Below are 19,567 nucleotides of genomic sequence, written 5' to 3' on the forward strand. Positions count from 1 at the left end.
GACTGTTATGACTGGTCAGAGTTACAGTGTCTACAATGCAGTCCTTGCTGTGGCACATGCTTTGCAGGCCATGCTCTCATCCAAATACAAACTCCAGGCAAGAGGAAATGGCTCAAAACTTAAGAGGTTGGATCAATATCTGTGGCAGGTAAGGGAGGGATGAATGCTCTTTTCACAATACTGTATACAGGAACCACTAATACTACCAGCTAGAAACTTCTGCAATGATCTTTGCACATGTCTTAGGCATGATCCCACTGATATGGAAGATAAGGAAAGAATGGGATTTTTTTCCTTTAAATTTCAAGGAAGTACAGGAAGAAGAAAAAATCAAGAGAACCACCAGAAATGCACTCCAGAAGGAAATGCTGAGCATAGATAAGTGGAAAGGAGTCAGAGGAAGAAGCTGAATGAGGAGAATGAGAAAGAGGCAGCATGATTATTTCTTACAGCTTGAAGCGGTATGGGAAGGTGACCAAGAAGAGAGGGAAGGGAGAAGTGGAAGAGAAGAAGAACTGAATGTCTGGGGGTGGGAATGTGGGAGGGCAGTGATAGATGAAGGAGAAGAAGAAAAGAAAGAGATGGGCTGTGGGAAAAGAATGGTAAAAATGAGGAGTAAATTGAAGCTGGACCACAACCAGAGTAGGAATGAGTGTCTTGTCTCTGTTCAGAAACTCATGGAAAATACTTGTACATTCTGCAGGGAGAATGTCATGGTTTGCAATTATGTTTAAACCTAGTAAAATATATATGTTTTCCTTGGTTTTACCTCAAATACACAATCTGGTTCTGACTGTGAGAATTCACTGTACTCCCATAACATTTTCCACATTTTCTGGCTTAAAACTGGGGAAAATAAATGTAATCTGTACTCCAAAATGAATCTCCAATTGATTGTGCTCTGACTGTATGTGTTTCTTTAATTTGAAGGCAACCTGTTAATCACTAAAACAATTTATTCCCCTCTTTTCCCTCCCACAATGGCATTTTATTCAAATAGCAACAAAAGTAAAATCCTTCCTTCCTTCCTTACTTACTTCCTTTCCATAGTTTCTGAAAAATATTTAGCAGCATATGATCACTTTTTTATTACTTGGTTTATGGTTTGTTTAGCTTCATAAATACCTGAGAACTGTTTCATTTAACAACAGCGCTGGGGAAAAGATTTTCTTTGATCAAAATGGGGAAATAGCAACTGGCTTTGATGTGATCAACTGGGTCATTTCCCCCAACCAATCCTTCCATCGAGTCAAAGTTGGGAAGGTGGATCCATTTGTTCCCCCAAACAAGCTGCTCTCCATTTCTGCAGAGAATATTATCTGGCCCGCCATGTTTAACCAGGTAGGTTCTACACTATTTTCAAAATAGGTTCAATCAATTCCCCATTATTGAAATAGGTTACTGAGAGTTTTGGATGTACGTGGACAAGTAATCAGAAATTTCAAGAGTGCATGGAAGAGAGAATCTTTGTTTAATACTCCATCCAGAAACGTATTTCCAACCAAACCAGTCGTGCCCAATTCTGCATCAACTGAAATATCATGAACTTCCTATATCTTATCCATAATCTCTAGGATAACTGAGAATGTTTGCTTCCAACAACCTGGCTAGGTTCCAGCTAGGTTTCTTTGAGTTGCTGTAATCTGGAACTTTGGAGTATTTATCCAGAATCATAAGAATCTCTAAAACTCTCATAGTTCCAAGGGAATACCACTCTTAGATTGGGAATCTTACAAAAGTTGGAAGTTTCAACTGAGTTGAAAATCAGTTTTTACACTGGCTTAAACAACTTACCCTGTTCCAAGTGAAAGCAATATTCATATCATCCCCAGATATCTGATCTATCTATCTATCTATCTATCTATCTATCTATCTATCTATCTATCAGAGCCAGGGGAATCTAGGCTTTTAACTGCAGTAATTTTGAATATGAAGGACAAATTTATCAATAATCCATTATTGATTATCAACAGGCACAGCCCTTTTCTATTTGCAATGACCATTGCTTTCCAGGTTATAGCAGGATAAAAAGAGAAGGGAGGCCATTTTGCTGTTATGATTGCCTTCCATGTCCAGAAAGGAGGATTTCAAACAAAACAGGTAAGAGAAGTAATATGCAGAATGTACCTGATATTTCAGATAACCCAAGATTATACTTTGAGATAGTTGGTGATTACTGGTAGAAGAACTTTCAGTTCAGTGCAAGAATGTTCTAACCTATATAATGATGGGACTCAGGTCTGCAGTGGAACACCCATGATCATGTCTTCCTGAGGATACAACAATGAATATGTAGAAGGCCCACTAAATGGCTTTGTTTGTAAGGCTCCCCTGCTTTAGAAAATTTAGAAAATGAAAAAAAAAAAAAAATTGTCCAAGCTAAAAAAAAATAGAGATTCATGCTGAAGGTGTCATGCTGAAGGTGTCCAGCCGATACAGCTTACAGTATATTTATTTAACGATACATTATCTGAATATATAGCTGTATTTTAATATTTCACCAATAACAAAGGGAAATCCTTGTTGACTGAAAACAACATCAATGCAAAGTTGAAAACATGGTCAGAAACACTTAATTGAATCCTTAATATGACCTAGTTTTGGTACATGGGGCTACAGTGACCTCATTACAGAGGAGAGGAGAGGGGAAGAGAGAAGAGGGGAGGATATTTTTTTTTTCCCAAACTCTCTATTTTTTTTTTCTCAATAAAATTCTAGGCTGTGAATCTAAACTCTAGCAGTTGGCTTCTAGACTATATTTTACATTCAGCATAAATGTATATTTTACCACCCCTTTACCCAAAAATGGCCATTCAAAAGATATATCATTGCAATCATTTATTTTTCAGATGCAGATGACTGCTTCCCATGTTCAGAAGATCAGTTCCCGAGCAAAGCTCACAACCTTTGCTTTCTAAAATACATCATATTTTTGTCTTATGAAGAACCCCTGGGACTCACCTTGACAACTATTGCTTTATTGTTTTCTGTCACCTCAGCTTTGGTGCTTCAGATCTTCATTAAGTACCAAGACACTCCCATAGTGAAAGCCAACAACAGGAACCTCACCTATGTGCTTCTCATTGCTCTTCTGCTCGCTTTTCTTTGCACTCTGCTGTTCATTGGGCAACCCAGCCAAGTGAAATGTCTCATGCAACAAATTGCTTTTGGCATCATCTTCACTGTAGCTCTTTCTTGTATATTGGGGAAAACGACCATTGTTGTTCTGGCTTTCATGGCCACCAAGCCAGGCTCCAAAATGAGGAAATGGGTGGGGAAAAGGCTGTCTGTCTCCATTGTGCTATCTTGCTCCCTGGCACAATTCACCATTTGTATCGTGTGGCTGGCTATTTCTCCCCCATTCCCAGATTCTGATCTGTACTCCATGGCTGAAGAAATTGTCTTGCAATGCAACGAAGGTTCAACCACAATGTTTTATTTAGTCCTTGGTTTTTTGGGATTCTTGGCTGCTATTAGCTTTACAGTGGCTTTCCTTGCTAGGAATTTACCTGACAGCTTCAACGAAGCCAAATTTATCACCTTTAGCATGTTGGTCTTTTGTAGTGTCTGGGTATCATTTGTTCCCACCTATTTGAGCTCCAGGGGAAAATTCATGGTGGCTGTGGAGATCTTCTCCATTTTGGCTTCTGCAGCTGGATTGCTGGGGTGCATCTTTTCCCCCAAATGCTACATTATTATTCAGAGGCCTGATCTGAACAGAAAGGAGCAGCTGATAAAAAAAGGAAACTGAATTTTTGCTCCACTATGCTATAAAGCTTCTAAGCTATGACCTGAGAATTATTCCTCTGGTTAAGAGGCTGCAGTCAGTTTTTATTTTTCCTTCCTTTTTTTTTAACCACAAATAAAGATGTGAAACAAGCATAATATTTTGGAATGGAGTTCTTATACTGAAGTTACTTTATATGTATGCCATATTACTGTGTAGGTGGCATTTTTGTGAGAAACAGAGAAGTGGAATGCAGGTGCCATAAGAGCTATTGAAGGCTGCCCTAGAAAATAAATTACTGTAAGAAAATGAGGAGTGACAAGCCAGTGAGGAGAGGAAGGAGATAAAGAGAAAAAGGAGGAGGAGGAGGAGGAAGGAGGAAGCTTAATATATAAGATTGGAAGTTTATTTGGTTTATTTATTTGCTTTAAATTTATAGACTGAAAAGGGAAGAAAAAAATAGAAAAATAAATCTTATAAATGCTGGTGACAATAATTTAAAAGACTAAAAGAGACTTGTGAAGTGAGAAAAAATGTTATTTATGATATATGATGGGGTCAATAAACAGGGAAGACTAATTAGAATTGGGGTCAAGGCCTTTCATGTATAAGCCATTGTCTGCTAACTGAGATTGCAGTAATACATAATTTTAGGAATTTTGTAGAAAAAATATTGGGCTGAGCTTTCAGGAGAAATAGCTGTGATTACAGACATTGAAACATCAACAGTGAGGGGTAAGATTATCTGTAAGCATCCAAGTAAGTTACTTTATAGACCTAACTCAAGAAAAGACATGAAAAGAATCTCAACATCTGCATCTTAACAGATGTAGAGGTTTTCTTCAGAGTGGATGTTGTTAAATCTGCCTTCCAATCACTTTGAAAATAGTATGTCAAACCTTCCCATAGTGAATAGCCTTATATATGGGACAAGGAAGCCATGTATTCTCTCTGTGTTTTAGTCTTCTGGTGATTTTGAAATGTACCTAATCCTGCTTGCTTGTCAAGAGAAATTTCATAAGGAGAATTACACATACACCTATTGAATAAAAGGGAGCATTAAAGCAAAAACTGTAGGTATAGAAATATATAGCAAAGCAAATGAATCCCTAATTTGGATGTAAGAGTTTTCCTGAGCGTTGTAATCAACAAATGGTTTCCAAGCTCTATGTAAGTGATCCAAGATGTTGCAATATGCAGTTATTTTTTACATTAAATCATAACACCACAGTATGAATTGCCAAGCTTCAAAGAAAAGTATTCTTGGAAGTTTACAGTATAAGACACATTTATCCCCTGGCTTTGATAGTATATACCATGCTACTTCTCTAAATTATATTGATACAATTTTTTTATGATATATAAAAAGAAAATAGTGGGATGGGAAATAATATGAGTCACTAAATTTATTGCATCTTTACATATGCCACATTCCAAAACTGTTATATAAATATAAATAAAAATAAAAATATAATCATATATATATGTGTATAAAAGGAGTTTTTCAACAGAATGAAGAATAATACAAATTCTGAATTAAAAATAATAGAGAAAAGTAAGAACAAAGTGAAAAAGAAAGAAAAAGGAAAGAAAAGGAAAAGGTAAAATTTTAAACAAAAATATACAAGTAACTCAAAATAAAATAGAGTGGAAAAGATAATAGAAAAGGGAAAGAAATGGCAGACAAAAACAGTAAGTGCAAAAAGAAAAAGTGTAGCAGAAAAATAGAAAAGAAAGAAAAAGGATAAAAAGAAGTGTCTTCCAGTCTTTTTTAAAGCAGTTATAAGTACAATGATAAATTGATCTCTCTCTAAGGTTAAATTGTGACTCTCTTCTTTCAAAACTCTTTCTATAATCTCTCCTATCTAATAATCAAAATCCTAACCATGCGTACTTTTTTTTTTCTTTTTTATGCAAAAAATCCATTAGGGATTCCCAGTCACTAGTAACTGTATATATTGTCTGTTCTCTAATCAAACAAGGCAAACTGGCCATTTCAGCAAGTTCTGTCATCTTCACCAACCATTCCTCTGTTATAGGTATTGCGAAGCCTTTCCACGTTTGTGCATACAATAATCTTGCTGCAGTTACCATATATTAAACTTGTATTGCCAAGCACTGACCAGCTGTCAGACAATTGGTTCTTTTAGAATCCAGAGACAATAAACAGTAAGTAAGGCGATTTTAAGCTTTATTTTTACCTCTCGCAGACAGATGCATTGAAAGTTTATTGTCAAAATTAGGCAGATGAAACAGAAACATAAAAGCATAGCACGTAAAAGCACAACATACTCAGCAACGTAATAACCAATCTCCCTTCAGTTGTCAAGAGCCCTAGGGAAATGACAAGGACAAGGACAAGGACAGAAGGTGTGTCCGACTCAAATTTCTTGTAAACTTTTCCATTTTTAATTAGACATTTTCTCAACTGGAAAATTTGGATCATTCTAACATTTCTTCATTCTCCTTTAGGAGATGTCACCTTTGAAAATGAGAGAAGGAGCTGACCTTTATTGTTCTCTGAATGACTTTTTTTTCCCGCTTTGAATATTTTGCCTTTAATTATAGGCTCCAATTGTCATGGTGTTGCAAAATTGGCCACAGCATTTTTTGTTTTCTTTTTTAATAATGACATGTTCCTCAGCCACATCACACCAAAAGTTGCCCCAACCATGGGGTGATTTGCCCTATCATTATCAAATTCTCCAATGTTATCTCCCAGACCCTAAGGGGATTCAAGAGACAGAACAGAGCAATGAATTGAAATGATAGAATATATTATCTCTTCTTTGTGCAGGATGGGACTGGAGAGATAAAACTCTTTCAGTCTTATTGTTCACAGAGAATGTTTCAGCCAAAGGAAGGATTGTTCTGCACAATGATTTTATTCCTTGCAAACATATTAATGTTACTGCCTCATATCAAATGCTCTGTTCTTCTTGGTAAATGTACTGTTGGAGACCCACTCCTTATTAGTCACAAGAAATATCACTCAGAAGATCTGGTTATTGGTGGCATAACGTCTCAGTTTTATATGATTTCTAATGAAATAGCCTTCACAAGGAATCCATCTCATGAAGTAGTTGATGATTTCATGTAAGTATTTTTACAGGAAGCAAAATAAATAAATAAATAAATAAAATTGATATTATATCTGGCAGATATAGTAGAGGGAAATATTTGGGAAGGGAACAAGGTAACAATGAATTGAAAAGAATTTGATTATTTAATCTCTAGTAATGCACCTGTGATTATGGAAATTATTTATTTGTTTACTGATATAATCATTTCAGATATAAACAACTTTTCTCCTTCACCGATATTTCCTCATTCTAGCATGATTCCATTGTTATTAACATTATTTTCTTAAAATCACATTTTGTTACAATCACCTGATATGTTATCTTTGTCTCCAGGTAACTAAAACGTATCCACAGTATGCTGCATTATTATTAGATAAAGACAATCATAGTTACTATCTTATATCCACAGCTTCCATCACCCATTTCACTCATTTCCTTTTAGATATTCATGTATCTATTGGCATCCCATTCCTCTGAACAAACCCTAACTTGAAAAGGCAGATAAAATGCCAGCTAGTTCTATACAAACTAGGTATTGTACCTATACATATTTCTTTATATATTTCTATATAGGTATTTTGAAATTTTTTGATGCACAATGCAATTCTAACTGAATCTCCCTTCAGAATTATTTGGTAAATCAGAGTGAAAAGGAGAATATATTGTATTGACGGTAGTAACAAGGACCAAACATTGATTATAGACAAGGAAAATATATTTAGTTGGGGAGATCCTAGAAATTAAAATTACAAGCAGTTTCATTAAATTGAGGTTTTGTTGTTTATTCATTTAGTCATTTCCGACTCTTCATGACTTCATGGACCAGCCCACGCCAGAGCTTCCTGTTGGCCATCAACACCCCCAGCTCCCCCAGGGACAAATCCATCACCTCTAGAATATCATCTATCCATCTTCCCTTGGTCAGCCCCTCTTCCTTTTGCCTTCCACTCTCCCTAGCATCAGCATCTTCTCCAGGGTGTCCTGTCTTCTCATTATGTGGCCAAAGTATTTCAGTTTTGCCTTTAATATCATTCTCTCAAGTGAGCAGTCTGGCTTTATTTCCTGGAGGATGGACTGGTTGGATCTTCTTGCAGTCCAAGGCACTCTCAGAATTTTCCTCCAACACCACAGTTCAAAAGCATCAGTCTTCCTTCTCTCAGCCTACCTTATGGTCCAGCTCTTGCAACCATATGTTAGTACGGTGAACACCATTGCTTTAACTATGTGGACCTTTGTTGTCAGTGTGATATCTCCACTCTTAACTATTTTATCGAGATTTGTCATTGCTCTTCTCCCAAGGATTAAGTGTCTTCTGATTTCCTGACTGCAGTCAGCATCTGGAGGAATCTTCGCACCTAGAAATACAAAGTCTTTCACTGCTTCTACATTTTCTCCCTCTATTTGCCAGTTAACAATCAAACTGGTTGCCATAATCTTGGTTTTTTTGAGGTTTAGCTGCAAACCAGCTTTTGCACTTTCTTCTTTCACCTTTATCATAAGGCTCCTCAGTTCCTCTTCCCTTTCAGCCATCAAAGTGGTATCATCTGCGTATCTGAGATTGTTAATGTTTCTTCCAGCAATTTTAACTCCAGCCTTGGATTCCTCAAGCCCAGCATGTCACATGATGTGTTCTGTGTACAGGTTGAATAGGTAGGGTGAGAGTATACAGCCCTGCCATACTCCTTTCCCAATCTTAAAACAGTCCGTTGTTCCGTGGTCTGTTCTTACTGTTGCTACTTGGTCATTATACAGATTCTTCAGGAGGCAGACAAGATGACTTGGTATCCCCATACCGCTAAGAACTTGCCACAATTTGTTATGGTCCACATGGTCAAAGGCTTTAGAATAGTCAATAAAACAGAAATAGATGTTTTTCTGAAACTCCCTGGCTTTTTCCATTATCCATCGGATATTGGCAGTTGGGTCCCTAGTTCCTCTGCCTTTTCGAAACCCAGCTTGTACATCTGGCAATTTTCGCTCCATGAGTTGCTGAAGTCTACCTTGCAGGATCTTGAGCATTACTTTACTGGCATGTGAAATGAGTGCCACTGTCCATGTATAAAGCCATCTCTTCGGCTGTTGGAAGTGAGTGTTTGTTATACAGAGTGAGTTTTCTTGGCAAAATTCTATCAGCCTATGTCCTGCTTCGTTTTGTTCTCCCAGGCCACTGCTTATCTGTAATTCCAGGCATCATTTGACTGCCCACCTTAGCATTCCAGTCTCCCGTGATGAAAATAACATCTTTTTTAGGCGTGTTGTCCAGTAGGTGCTGCAGATCCTCATAGAACTGCTCTAATTCAGCTTCTTCAGCATCTGTGGTTGGGACGTAAATTTGGATCACTGTGATGTTAGATGGCTTGCCCTGAATTCGAATTGAGATCATTCTATCCTTTTTTGGATTGTATCCAAGCACTGCTTTAGACACTTCACTATTAATTATGAAGGCTACTCCATTTCTTCTGTGGTCCTCTTCTCCACCGTAGTAGATCTGGTGGTCATTTGATGTGATGTGGCCCATTCCAGTCCATTTCAGTTCACTGACGCCCAAAATGTCTATCTTTAACCTTGACATCTCACCAATAACCACATCCAATTTGCCCTGGCTCATAGATCTTACATTCCAGGTTCCAATGGTATGTTGATCCTTAGAACATCGGACTCGCCGTTCACCACCAGTACCATCGGCTGCTAGCCGTCCTTTCGGCTTTGAGCTAGCTGCGTCATCACATCTGGGGCTAGTTGAACTCATCCTCTGTTCCTCCCCAGTAGCATTTTGACCATCTTCTGACCTGGGGGTCTCATCTTCTGATGGTATACCGACATATCTCTGGTTGTACTGATCCATTTAGTTTTCACGGCAAGAATACTGTGGTGGGTTGCCATTACCTTCCCCAGGGATTGCATTTAGTCTGACGTCTCTGTCATGACCTTCCCATCTTGGGTGGCCCTTCACGGTTTAGCTATGGCATCATTGAAGTGCTCAAGCTCCAGCACCACGACAAGGTAACGATCCTTTGCTGAAGAAATTGAGGTTACATTTTGTAATTCCCTGATAAATTCATTACCCCAGCTCTACTGAAGGAAGAATGTGAGATATGAAAAAAAAAGTAGAATTCTTTAACCCAATAAATTCTTCCAAAAAATTTTTTCCATCCACAAGTGAGGAATTGTTGAACTATATTCATTTCTATGAAAGAAAATGAACCTCCAGGTATATCTGATTCAGATTATTCTAATAGAAACAAAATTTCCTTTCTGGATTTATGCAATGGCTAGACTACTCTAGCACTAAAAAACACTCTGGACAGATTCATAAAATTAAAGAAACACCATTATATTAAATATATATATATATATCCAAGCGAACAATACGTTACCATTCTACATTGCATTAAAAAGATGGGCAAGGCCAGGAGATTTTACTTGGTCATTAGGAATATCAGTTGTTATTTAATGCCAATTGCCTATGCTAGGGCAATAGAATCAAGTATGAAATTGGATGAATTCAGTTGAACCTATTTTCCAGGTGCTGCTGCTGTGCACCTTCTAGAATTATATCTGAAGAAGCCTCAGATTCCCTCTCTTACTACATGGACCAAATTATCCTGAGGAACTTCATGTCAGGTTTCTCTTCTTAGACAACAAAAGGGCTATCATCCATAATGTACCAAAGTTCTGTATAGCTGCTGTGAATGTGCACAAAGAACTGATTACTGCACATGACCCGCATCCTCATACCTGATTTATTTATCTTACAGTTATATGGATGGTTGTTTGTTTTCTCTTTGGTCTTTGCTGCATTTAGTTTACATATATTCTGTTTTATCTGGACACGGACCAAAATAAATATGATCTATCTTTGCATAGGTTAGAACATGTAAATTAGAATGGAGCAAAGTTATATTCTCAAATTTTGAAATATGGATAGTAACTCTTATTTTCAGGTACTACTGTAATACAGGTTGTAACTCTCTCTTCAGAATTCTTATGCAGAATTTTCAGCATATCCTGGCCTTCGAATTTGCTATCCAAGGAATCAATGAAAATCTCAGGATCTTACCCAATATTACTCTGGGCATTCATGCCTCTAATAGCTATTTCCTGGCAAAATGGATCTATCTCGCTTCTCTGGAGCTTCTTTCCTCAAAGGGAAGATTCATCCCAAACTACAAGTGTGATCACAGGGATGGTGTAGTAGCTGTTCTTGCAGGACCTAATGTTTATGTTTGTCAGTTCATGTCAAATATTCTGAGCATTTACAAGATCCCACAGGTGAGAGGTTTTCTTCAAAGACTGGTGTGATAAAGTGCATTTGTTGTCTGGACATAGAAAATGATAAATAAAAAATATAGAAATAGGAAGCAATGTAAGAAGCCTTGGATGTTTCTTCCCCATTCTGATGGCCCAGTCTATGTAAATATAACCCAATAATAGAAGTTTGTTGTTTTTTGTTCATAGCCACTGAGGCAAAAATGAGGACTTTGTGTACTAGATCCAATTCCACATTAGTGTTGATTTTGAAAAAGTCTATACAGATTTATCAATTCAAGGAATTCTCAAATAGCTGCACTTTCAAAGACTTCCAAATGAGAAACAACATAGGTGTGATGGAATGCCCTTGAAAGGGGCAGTGATGTGATGGATTTTGAGGCTTCCACTGGTTCTCAGGAAGGAGAGAGCACATTCCAGGGAGATAAGAGGACTTGCAGTTTGGAAAAACTTGGAAGACAGACAAAGTAAGTTAGAGTAGTCCCTAGATCCTCTTAGGTTATTTCCCCTTAGGTTGGTTAGGATAACTTTAGTCTGGCATGACTGATGTCAGGACTGGACCAAGAAACTATCCTGAGTCAGTGTATTCCAACTCTAGTTCTTTACTGTACTCACCAAATAAACAGAACCTTGCCAGACTAAAGCTATCCTAACTAACCTAAGGGGAAATAACCTAAGAGACTCTAGGCAGGGCTACTCAACTTCCTTTGTCTCTCTGCCAAGGTTTTCCAAACTGCAAGTCCTCTTATCTCCCAGGAATGTGCTCTCTCCTTCCTGAGAACCAGCAGCCTCAAAGTCCATCACAAATTGGTTTCTGCATTCAATCAATAAAATTCAATACTTTCTGATAAAATGAATCAACTGCTGATTATAAATAATTTTATTGCATTATAACATTTATCTATAAAAATTGGAGATGGATGGAACTGTTAATTTTATTTTATTTCTAAAGACAAATACAAAAACTTTTAAAGAAAACATTCAGAATAAATGAAAAAATAATGATGATGAAAATATATGTTATAATAGAATCATTTCACTAAATATTATAATATGTTCTCAGGACTTAGTATAAAACTCAGTGCTCCATAGAACCACTCCTAGTGAAATTAATGTTTAATAAGACCATCTTGGCATAAATATCATTAATTCATATCCTCTATAATTTCCCTAGAGTTGAACAGCAAAATAGCTCTATAATATCATCACATTCATGGAACTTTAGCGGAAAATACTGTTTTTAGTTTCCTGTTTCATTTCAAATGTAACTCTGTTGCAATTTAGACAATTATGACAGTTGATTCGGCAGAAAATTTTGAAGTTGGATAGAAAACGTTTGTTTGAAATTTCCTGTTTTGTAATTTCCGTAGGTTGCATACGGCTCTGCTCCAGTGATAGATGACAGCACACAGGCTGTTTTCTTGCACCGGGCATTTCCAAATGAAGATCTTCAAATTAAGGGGATGATCCAATTGTTGCTCTATTTCCAGTGGATATGGATTGGGTTGATTGTCCAAAGTGCTGAGAAACGAGCCAGCTTTCTGCAGAATAGGCTTGCCATATTTTCTGAGAAAGGTATTTGCATTGACTTTGTGGAAGAGTTGCCTAAGGAATATGTTTCCAATGAAATAGATAATCTGCTTACACATTATATAAAAGTTTACATTGTTACTATGAGGAGCCGTGCCAACGTTGTGATTGTATATTGTGAAAACCAGGTTATGGCAACTTTGAGAATGTTGCCCTATATTTCAGAAGTTGAGGATACAAGAGTGAAGAGAAAAGACAAAATTTGGATAATACCAGCCCAGATGGAGTTCTCATCACTCCCATTTCAAAGATATCGAACTATGGATTTCATCCATGGGTGTCTGTCTTTTCAAGTTGCCTCAAAAGAGGTCTTGGGCTTCAAGAGATTTCTTCAGATGAGAAAACTTGCTTCTGCAGAGGAAGACAGTTTGATGAGAGTGTTTTGGGAAGGTGCATTTGAATGTTCTTTCTCCAATGCGATCTTAGAGGGGAATGCTGAGAAGGAATGCACTGGTGAGGAGTCCCTGGAGAACCTTCCTAAGTCCATTTTTGACAATGTTATGACTGGTCAGAGTTACAGTGTCTACAATGCAGTCCTTGCTGTGGCACATGCTTTGCAGGCCATGCTCTCATCCAAATACAAACTCCAGGCAAGAGAATATGGCTCAAAACTTAAGAGGTTGGATCAATATATGTGGCAGGTAAGGGAGGGATTAATCCATATACCCTGCAAAGCAAGAACCACTAATAAACCAGATACTTGATAGTTATATCGAATAGGGTATGACTGGTGTGGTAGAGCAGCAAAAGAAGGTTATTTTTTCTCTCTAAGTTTTATGAAGTGCATTTTCCTTCAATATGTTGTGCAAAACATACAGAAAACAGGAGGAGGCAGCATTACTTTGGAAGCCAATGCCAATGGCAAAAGAATAGAACAAGGTCAGAAGAGGCAACCAAGCAATTGAGCTGCCCAGAGTCACTGGCTGTTGGGTAGCATATACAATTAGTTGTTAGCAGTATTATTGAGGTTGAGGAGGAATTTGCTGAGAGATGGCAATAAAGATGTGGTGGGGATGCATGGAGAAAAGGGGTGAACATGTGGGCAGTGATAATGAGAAAGAGAACGTTGGGACTGAGGATGAAGAGGTAGATCGACCACAACAGAAGGACTCTTTAACTTGAAAGTGGGAGATGGTGGTGGGGAAAAGTGTTTGGTGGACATGTTTTGGAGACCCAAGGGGAGAAAACAAACTGAACCTTCTGCTTAGACCTCACCCATGGACAATGATCCAGGCTTCTGTAAGTGGTATACAGGCTGCACAATGAATAACAGTCCTTCACAAACATCAGAATTAGATAAGTTCCTTCTTGCTTTGTTTGAGCATTAGAGTCATTGCCTGATTCAGAATTATGAGATGTTTTTTCTGTTTTTTTTTCCCTTAACTGAAAGAAAAAAATAAGTGATAACAGGTTAGATTGATTTAAAGTCAATTCCTTTAGTCATTAGATCCATCCTGTCCAGACACGCAAATCCCTTATTTCATTTTATACAAGTGGAAAAGGCTTTTTTCTTCCTTTGATCTTGGGGTGGCTCCTGTGAAACTGACCTTTCCACTGGACCAGACCTCTGGAAGAAAGGCTTGTGATCACAGACTCATGCTGGGTGTTACTTGCAACACCACCAGTTTGGGCTGACTGCTACAACTCCGGAGGATGAAATTATTCCAAACAAATTCATCCAGATGAGGATGTTGCCTTTTGATAGAGACCCTTAATGCTGATTCACATTCATAGGCATAGGAATTCGGAAAGGATCTTTAGCCATCGCTTCTGAACAATCCATATTCAACAATACATCAGATTCTTCGTACATATTCTCATCACTTCTTTTCATTTACTTTGGTCTAGCTTCATAAATACCTGAGAACTGTTTCATTTAACAACAGTGCTGGGGAAAAGGTTTTCTTTGATCAAAATGGGGAAATAGCAACTGGCTTTGATGTCATCAACTGGGTCACTTTCCCCAACCAATCCTTCCATCGAGTCAAAGTTGGGAAGGTAGATCCATTTGTTCCCCCAAACAAGCTGCTCTCCATTTCTGCAGAGAACATTATCTGGCCCGCCATGTTCAACCAGGTAAGTTCTGAACTAATTACAAAACAGAGGGAATCATTACCATTTAATTAAAACTTTAAACTGATTTTCCATAAAATTCAAAGTTCGATTCCCTCAAGAAAAGACCATAGTTTGTGGATGTGATACAAATCAATTTATAAAGTTATAGGCCAAGAATGATTTCAAGGGTGATTGAACATCAACCTTTTTGAATAAAAAAAATTATTCTGGATATTCAAATGTAGTTCCACAATTTAGTTAGCCATTCTTCCAAAGAACAAATTAAAATCCTTTTCAGTAGACAGTGTATAGGATCTTGCAGCCATTAAGATACAATTTCATTTTAGATACAGTCATAGTAGGCAAAGAAACTGGCTAATGGCATTCCTTTTGGAGAATTGTGTTTGTACTTCCAAAAAATGTTGGTGATGGACATCATGCCTTATTAGACAAATAACACAAGAGTCTTAAAAATAACCAGTAGGGCTGCACTGCCAGTTTTAATTTAATGTAATGTAATTTTAATTCAGAAGATGTTCAATGGCAATTGATTGTCAGAGCATGGTCAACAAGTTATGATATCTCCACTAGAAATAAAAATACTCCTGTGATACCTGGATGCAAATACTTGATAAGCCTACTAATAGCAGTGAAATCCAAATTCTTCAGATACAAGGATTTCTTCATGTTACAGAATAATGTCTGAATTTTCCTTCTTTATGTCCAACAGGCACAGCCTGTTTCTGTGTGCAATGCTCATTGCTTATCAGGTTATAGCAGAATAAAAAGAGAAGGAGAGCCATTTTGCTGCTATGATTGCCTTCCATGTCCAGAAGGGAAGATTTCAAACAAGACAGGTAAGAGGTCTAAAAAAAGCAGATTTCTTGCTATGTGTTTTGTGCAAGCCCATAGCCTGATTGTTTTAATTACATTTTTAATATAAACAGTAGTTTGCCAACACTTTAAAAGTTGTCCATAATTCTGGAGATAGGTTGATTACAGGAGTCTTTTCACATACCCTCACATCATCTTTTAATTGCTTTGAGAAAGAGAAAACAGAGCATAAAAACAAATCCTTTCCCATGTGGTTTCCATCATAGGAAAGAGATTGCAAGGCTAGGTGGTATGGACCTCTTTTCGTTTTGGAAAGTTGCAGTTCAGAAGGAGATTTGAAGAAATGCTAAATGGAAGATCTCAGTGACATAAGCATACTCAAGCAAATAAAATGTCTTGATAATGTATTCTTGGAAATACAGAGAAATTTAAGCATTAATATGTCTCAATACTGTTCTTATTCTTATCTTATTTTGACTGTCAGGGAAATAAACTCTCTGGTAATCATGAAATATTGGTTCCTTATTCATAGAAAAGTAATAAACCAAACAACAAATACAGTGTTGAATCAAACATTCATAAGATTAATTTTCCAGAGAGAATTTCTAGATCAGTAGTGTATTCAAGATGCAGAGATAGATTCTGGCTAATTTTGAGTGATGCTATTTGGTGTCTGAGAATGGGGAGCAGAACAGGGAGCAGTAAAGAACAGTCAAAAGATCCCTGTCTTTTTAGTAGATCTGTCTAAAGTATGTGCCTATTCTTTATAAAACAGGAATCTTTGGTCCTTTCTTTGCAGTCACAGAACCCCACCAAAATCGTAAAGGACCATAGAGATTTTCCACATAAAACCAACCATAACTTCCTTTTGGTTTATTCAGAAAAACTATCAGAAATAAAATACCAGAATAAAAAGGTTGATCATATTTTGATATGTTAAATCTCCTTAACCAGAGAGAGGGCATCCAGGGACTATCATTCTTAAACCATTTCCGAACAAAGAAAAAAGTCTTAGCTCAGACAGTCACAGTAGCTGTTTTTCCTCCCATTCATCACATATTATTTAAAAATATGACTGCAATGATTTCTTTTTCAGATGCAGATGACTGTTTCCCATGTTCAGAAGATCGGTTCCCAAGCAAAGCTCACAATCTTTGCCTTCCAAAACACATCACTTTTTTGTCTTATGAAGAATCTCTGGGAACGAGCCTGACAGCTATAGCTTTCTTCTTTTCTGTCATCTCAGCTGTGGTGTTGGGGATCTTCATTAAACAGCGGGACACTCCCATTGTCAAAGCCAACAACCGGAACCTCACCTACATTCTCCTCATTGTTCTCCTGCTCTCCTTCCTTTGCACTTTGCTCTTCATTGGCCAACCTAACCAAATAAAATGCCTCTTGCGACAAACTGCTTTTGGCATCATCTTCTCTGTAGCCCTTTCCTGTATATTGGGGAAAACAACCATTGTGGTTCTTGCTTTCATGGCCACCAAGCCAGACTCCCAAATGAGGAAATGGGTGGGCAAAAGGCTGGCCAACGCTATTGTCCTTTCTTGCTCCCTGGTGCAACTCATAATCTGTATGGTGTGGTTGACAATTTCTCCCCCATTCCCAGATTCAGATAGACATTCAATGGCTGAAGAAATTGTCCTGCAGTGTAATGAAGGTTCAACCACTATGTTTTATTTAGTCCTTGGCTTTATGGGATTGTTGGCTGCTATTAGCTTTACACTGGCTTTCCTTGCTAGGAATTTACCTGACAGCTTCAACGAAGCCAAATTTATCACCTTCAGCATGTTGGTCTTTTGTAGCGTCTGGGTATCGTTTGTTCCCACCTCTCTGAGCACCAAGGGGAAGTACGTGGTGGCTGTGGAGATCTTCTCCATTTTGGCTTCTGCAGCTGGATTACTGGGCTGTATCTTTTCCCCCAAATGCTACATTATTGTTCTGAGGCCTGATCTGAATAGAAAGGAACAACTGATGAGGAAACAAAACTGAATTTTTGCTCCTTTGTGCAATAAATCGCCCAGAGGCCTCCGACGGGAGGAATTGGGCAGGGATAAATTAGATAGATAGATAGATAGATAGATAGATAGATAGATAGATAGATAGATAGATAGATAGATAAATAGATAGATAGATAGATAGATAGATAGATAGATAGATAGATAGATAGATAGATAGATAGATCATCTAATCTGAGACTTATTCCTCTGGTTAAGAGACTGTGGTCAGGTTGTTTTATTTATTTTATTTTTCCTTCCCTTTTTTAAAACCATAAATAAAGTTATGAAATTTGCATAATATTTTGCAATGCCATTTTCATAGTGGTTACTTTATTTGTACAGTATGCTCTACTATTGGTTCTGTCATCTTCACCAACCATTCCTCTATTCTAGGTATTGCAAAGCTTTTCCATGTTTGTGCATACAATAATCTTGCTGCAGTTACCATATATTAAACTTGTATTGCCAAGCACTGGCCAGGTGTCAGACAATTGGTTCTTTTAGAATCCAGAGATAATAAACACACCAGTAAGTAAGGTGATTTTAAGCTTTATTTTTACCTCTAGCAGACAGATGCATTTTAAGTTTATTTTCAAAATTAGGCAGATGAAACAGAAACATAAAAGTATAACACGTAAAAGCACAACATACTCTGCAACGTAATAAACAATCTCCCTTCAGTTGTCAAGAGCCCTTGTGAAATGACAGTGGAGACTCCAAGGTGGCCAAACTCAGGTCGGTGTTGAAGCTCCAAACTCAAGGGACAATACCAGGATCTTCTCAAAGTCTAGTATTAGAACCTCATGACCCTGTTTCTATGTTACTGAGATTGTAGGACCTGACCTTGGCTAAATAATGCACCTGTTCATCAGAAGCCTGGAACGTAAACCAAGAACCTGGGAATTGAGGTCCTCCTACAACTGTATGAAGATTCCTAACTTCTCTTTATTCCTGAGCAACAGAAGAAACAAGCCAGCTAAACATTATTATGGCTCAGGGTGAACTCTAAGCTTCTATAATCTTAATATGAAGGAGCAATTAAAAGATGTCACTATCTCCTGAAAATAGAATGCTCTTCCACATTGCCACTACGAAAAATGCTGTTCCATGATGTTTTTCCAACTGCTTCTCCATCAGTCTCAAGAGGAAAAGCTTTAGTTTTTGTTCGTGTTAATTTTTAAAATCTCTTAATCACTGCATGTATTTGAATCCAAAATTTCTAGCTTTTCTTTCACATCCCCCAAACATGGTAAAATGACCCTTCTTGTTGTTCATGTTGCCAACATAAATCTGAAGTAGTGATATACATTCTAAATAATTTTTTTCTGGTCTCATATTACAACGGCATATCATTCTATAAAATTCTCTTAAAGATTAAAAAAAAACATCCTTATATTATAAAAAAAAAAAAATTAGCCCAGTTTATCATGCATTCCTTTACTTCTTCTTCTTCTGTTACAAATTTCAATACAAGTTTGTACATTTTAGAGATCACATGTTCATCATTTGTACACAATTCTGTTTCAAAATCACTTACAATATTCAATACCATAAATTATTGTACCTACTTTAAGTCTTTCTGATAACTGTAAATAAGAAAACCATTGACAACTGTGTCCCTCTGCCATCAGTTGTTCCCTTAATTTTATTTTATATTCCCCCTGGCAGCATTCTAGTAGGTCACAATTTGTTAAACATTTGTGTATGCCTATTATTTCTTGTCTGTAGATGCTTCTTGTGCTGAGAGCCACAAAGGTGTTTTTGAGCACAGCCCGGATTTCTACCTATTCCACATTCTCAATAACATTATCTAACATAATGATTGTTGAGATCTACGTTAATCTTGCTTTTATCGTGCTACAGATTCCCATGACTCCCAAATTTCAGGTCATGTCCTTCTAACTCTAGAGTGCCTAAATGTCTTCTATTTTTTAACAACACCCACTCTTTCACCCAAACCAAACAACCAGCAGCAAAATACAATTTCAGCTCTGGTAGACCCA

The 19,567-nt window shown here is 37.3% G+C and overlaps 2 protein-coding genes across 2 annotated transcripts; both read left to right on the forward strand.

Annotated features, from left to right (window-relative positions):
* Nucleotides 1-1,329: 1,329 nt before the first annotated feature.
* Nucleotides 1,330-3,751, forward strand: LOC134497008 (vomeronasal type-2 receptor 26-like). Its single transcript, XM_063302722.1, has 3 exons — nucleotides 1,330-1,341; nucleotides 1,974-2,100; nucleotides 2,850-3,751. The coding sequence occupies exons 1-3, from the start codon at nucleotides 1,330-1,332 to the stop codon at nucleotides 3,749-3,751; spliced, it is 1,041 nt and encodes a 346-aa protein (XP_063158792.1).
* Nucleotides 3,752-6,632: 2,881 nt separating this feature from the next.
* Nucleotides 6,633-17,556, forward strand: LOC134497009 (vomeronasal type-2 receptor 26-like). The gene is made up of 6 exons (XM_063302723.1): nucleotides 6,633-6,823; nucleotides 10,905-11,082; nucleotides 12,450-13,310; nucleotides 14,518-14,745; nucleotides 15,455-15,581; nucleotides 16,655-17,556. Exons 1-6 carry the CDS (start codon nucleotides 6,633-6,635, stop codon nucleotides 17,554-17,556), a joined length of 2,487 nt encoding a protein of 828 aa, XP_063158793.1.
* The last annotated feature ends 2,011 nt before the right edge of the window (nucleotides 17,557-19,567 follow it).

The sequence above is a fragment of the Candoia aspera genome, chromosome 4, assembly GCF_035149785.1.
Source record: "Candoia aspera isolate rCanAsp1 chromosome 4, rCanAsp1.hap2, whole genome shotgun sequence".
Lineage (NCBI taxonomy): Eukaryota > Metazoa > Chordata > Lepidosauria > Squamata > Boidae > Candoia > Candoia aspera.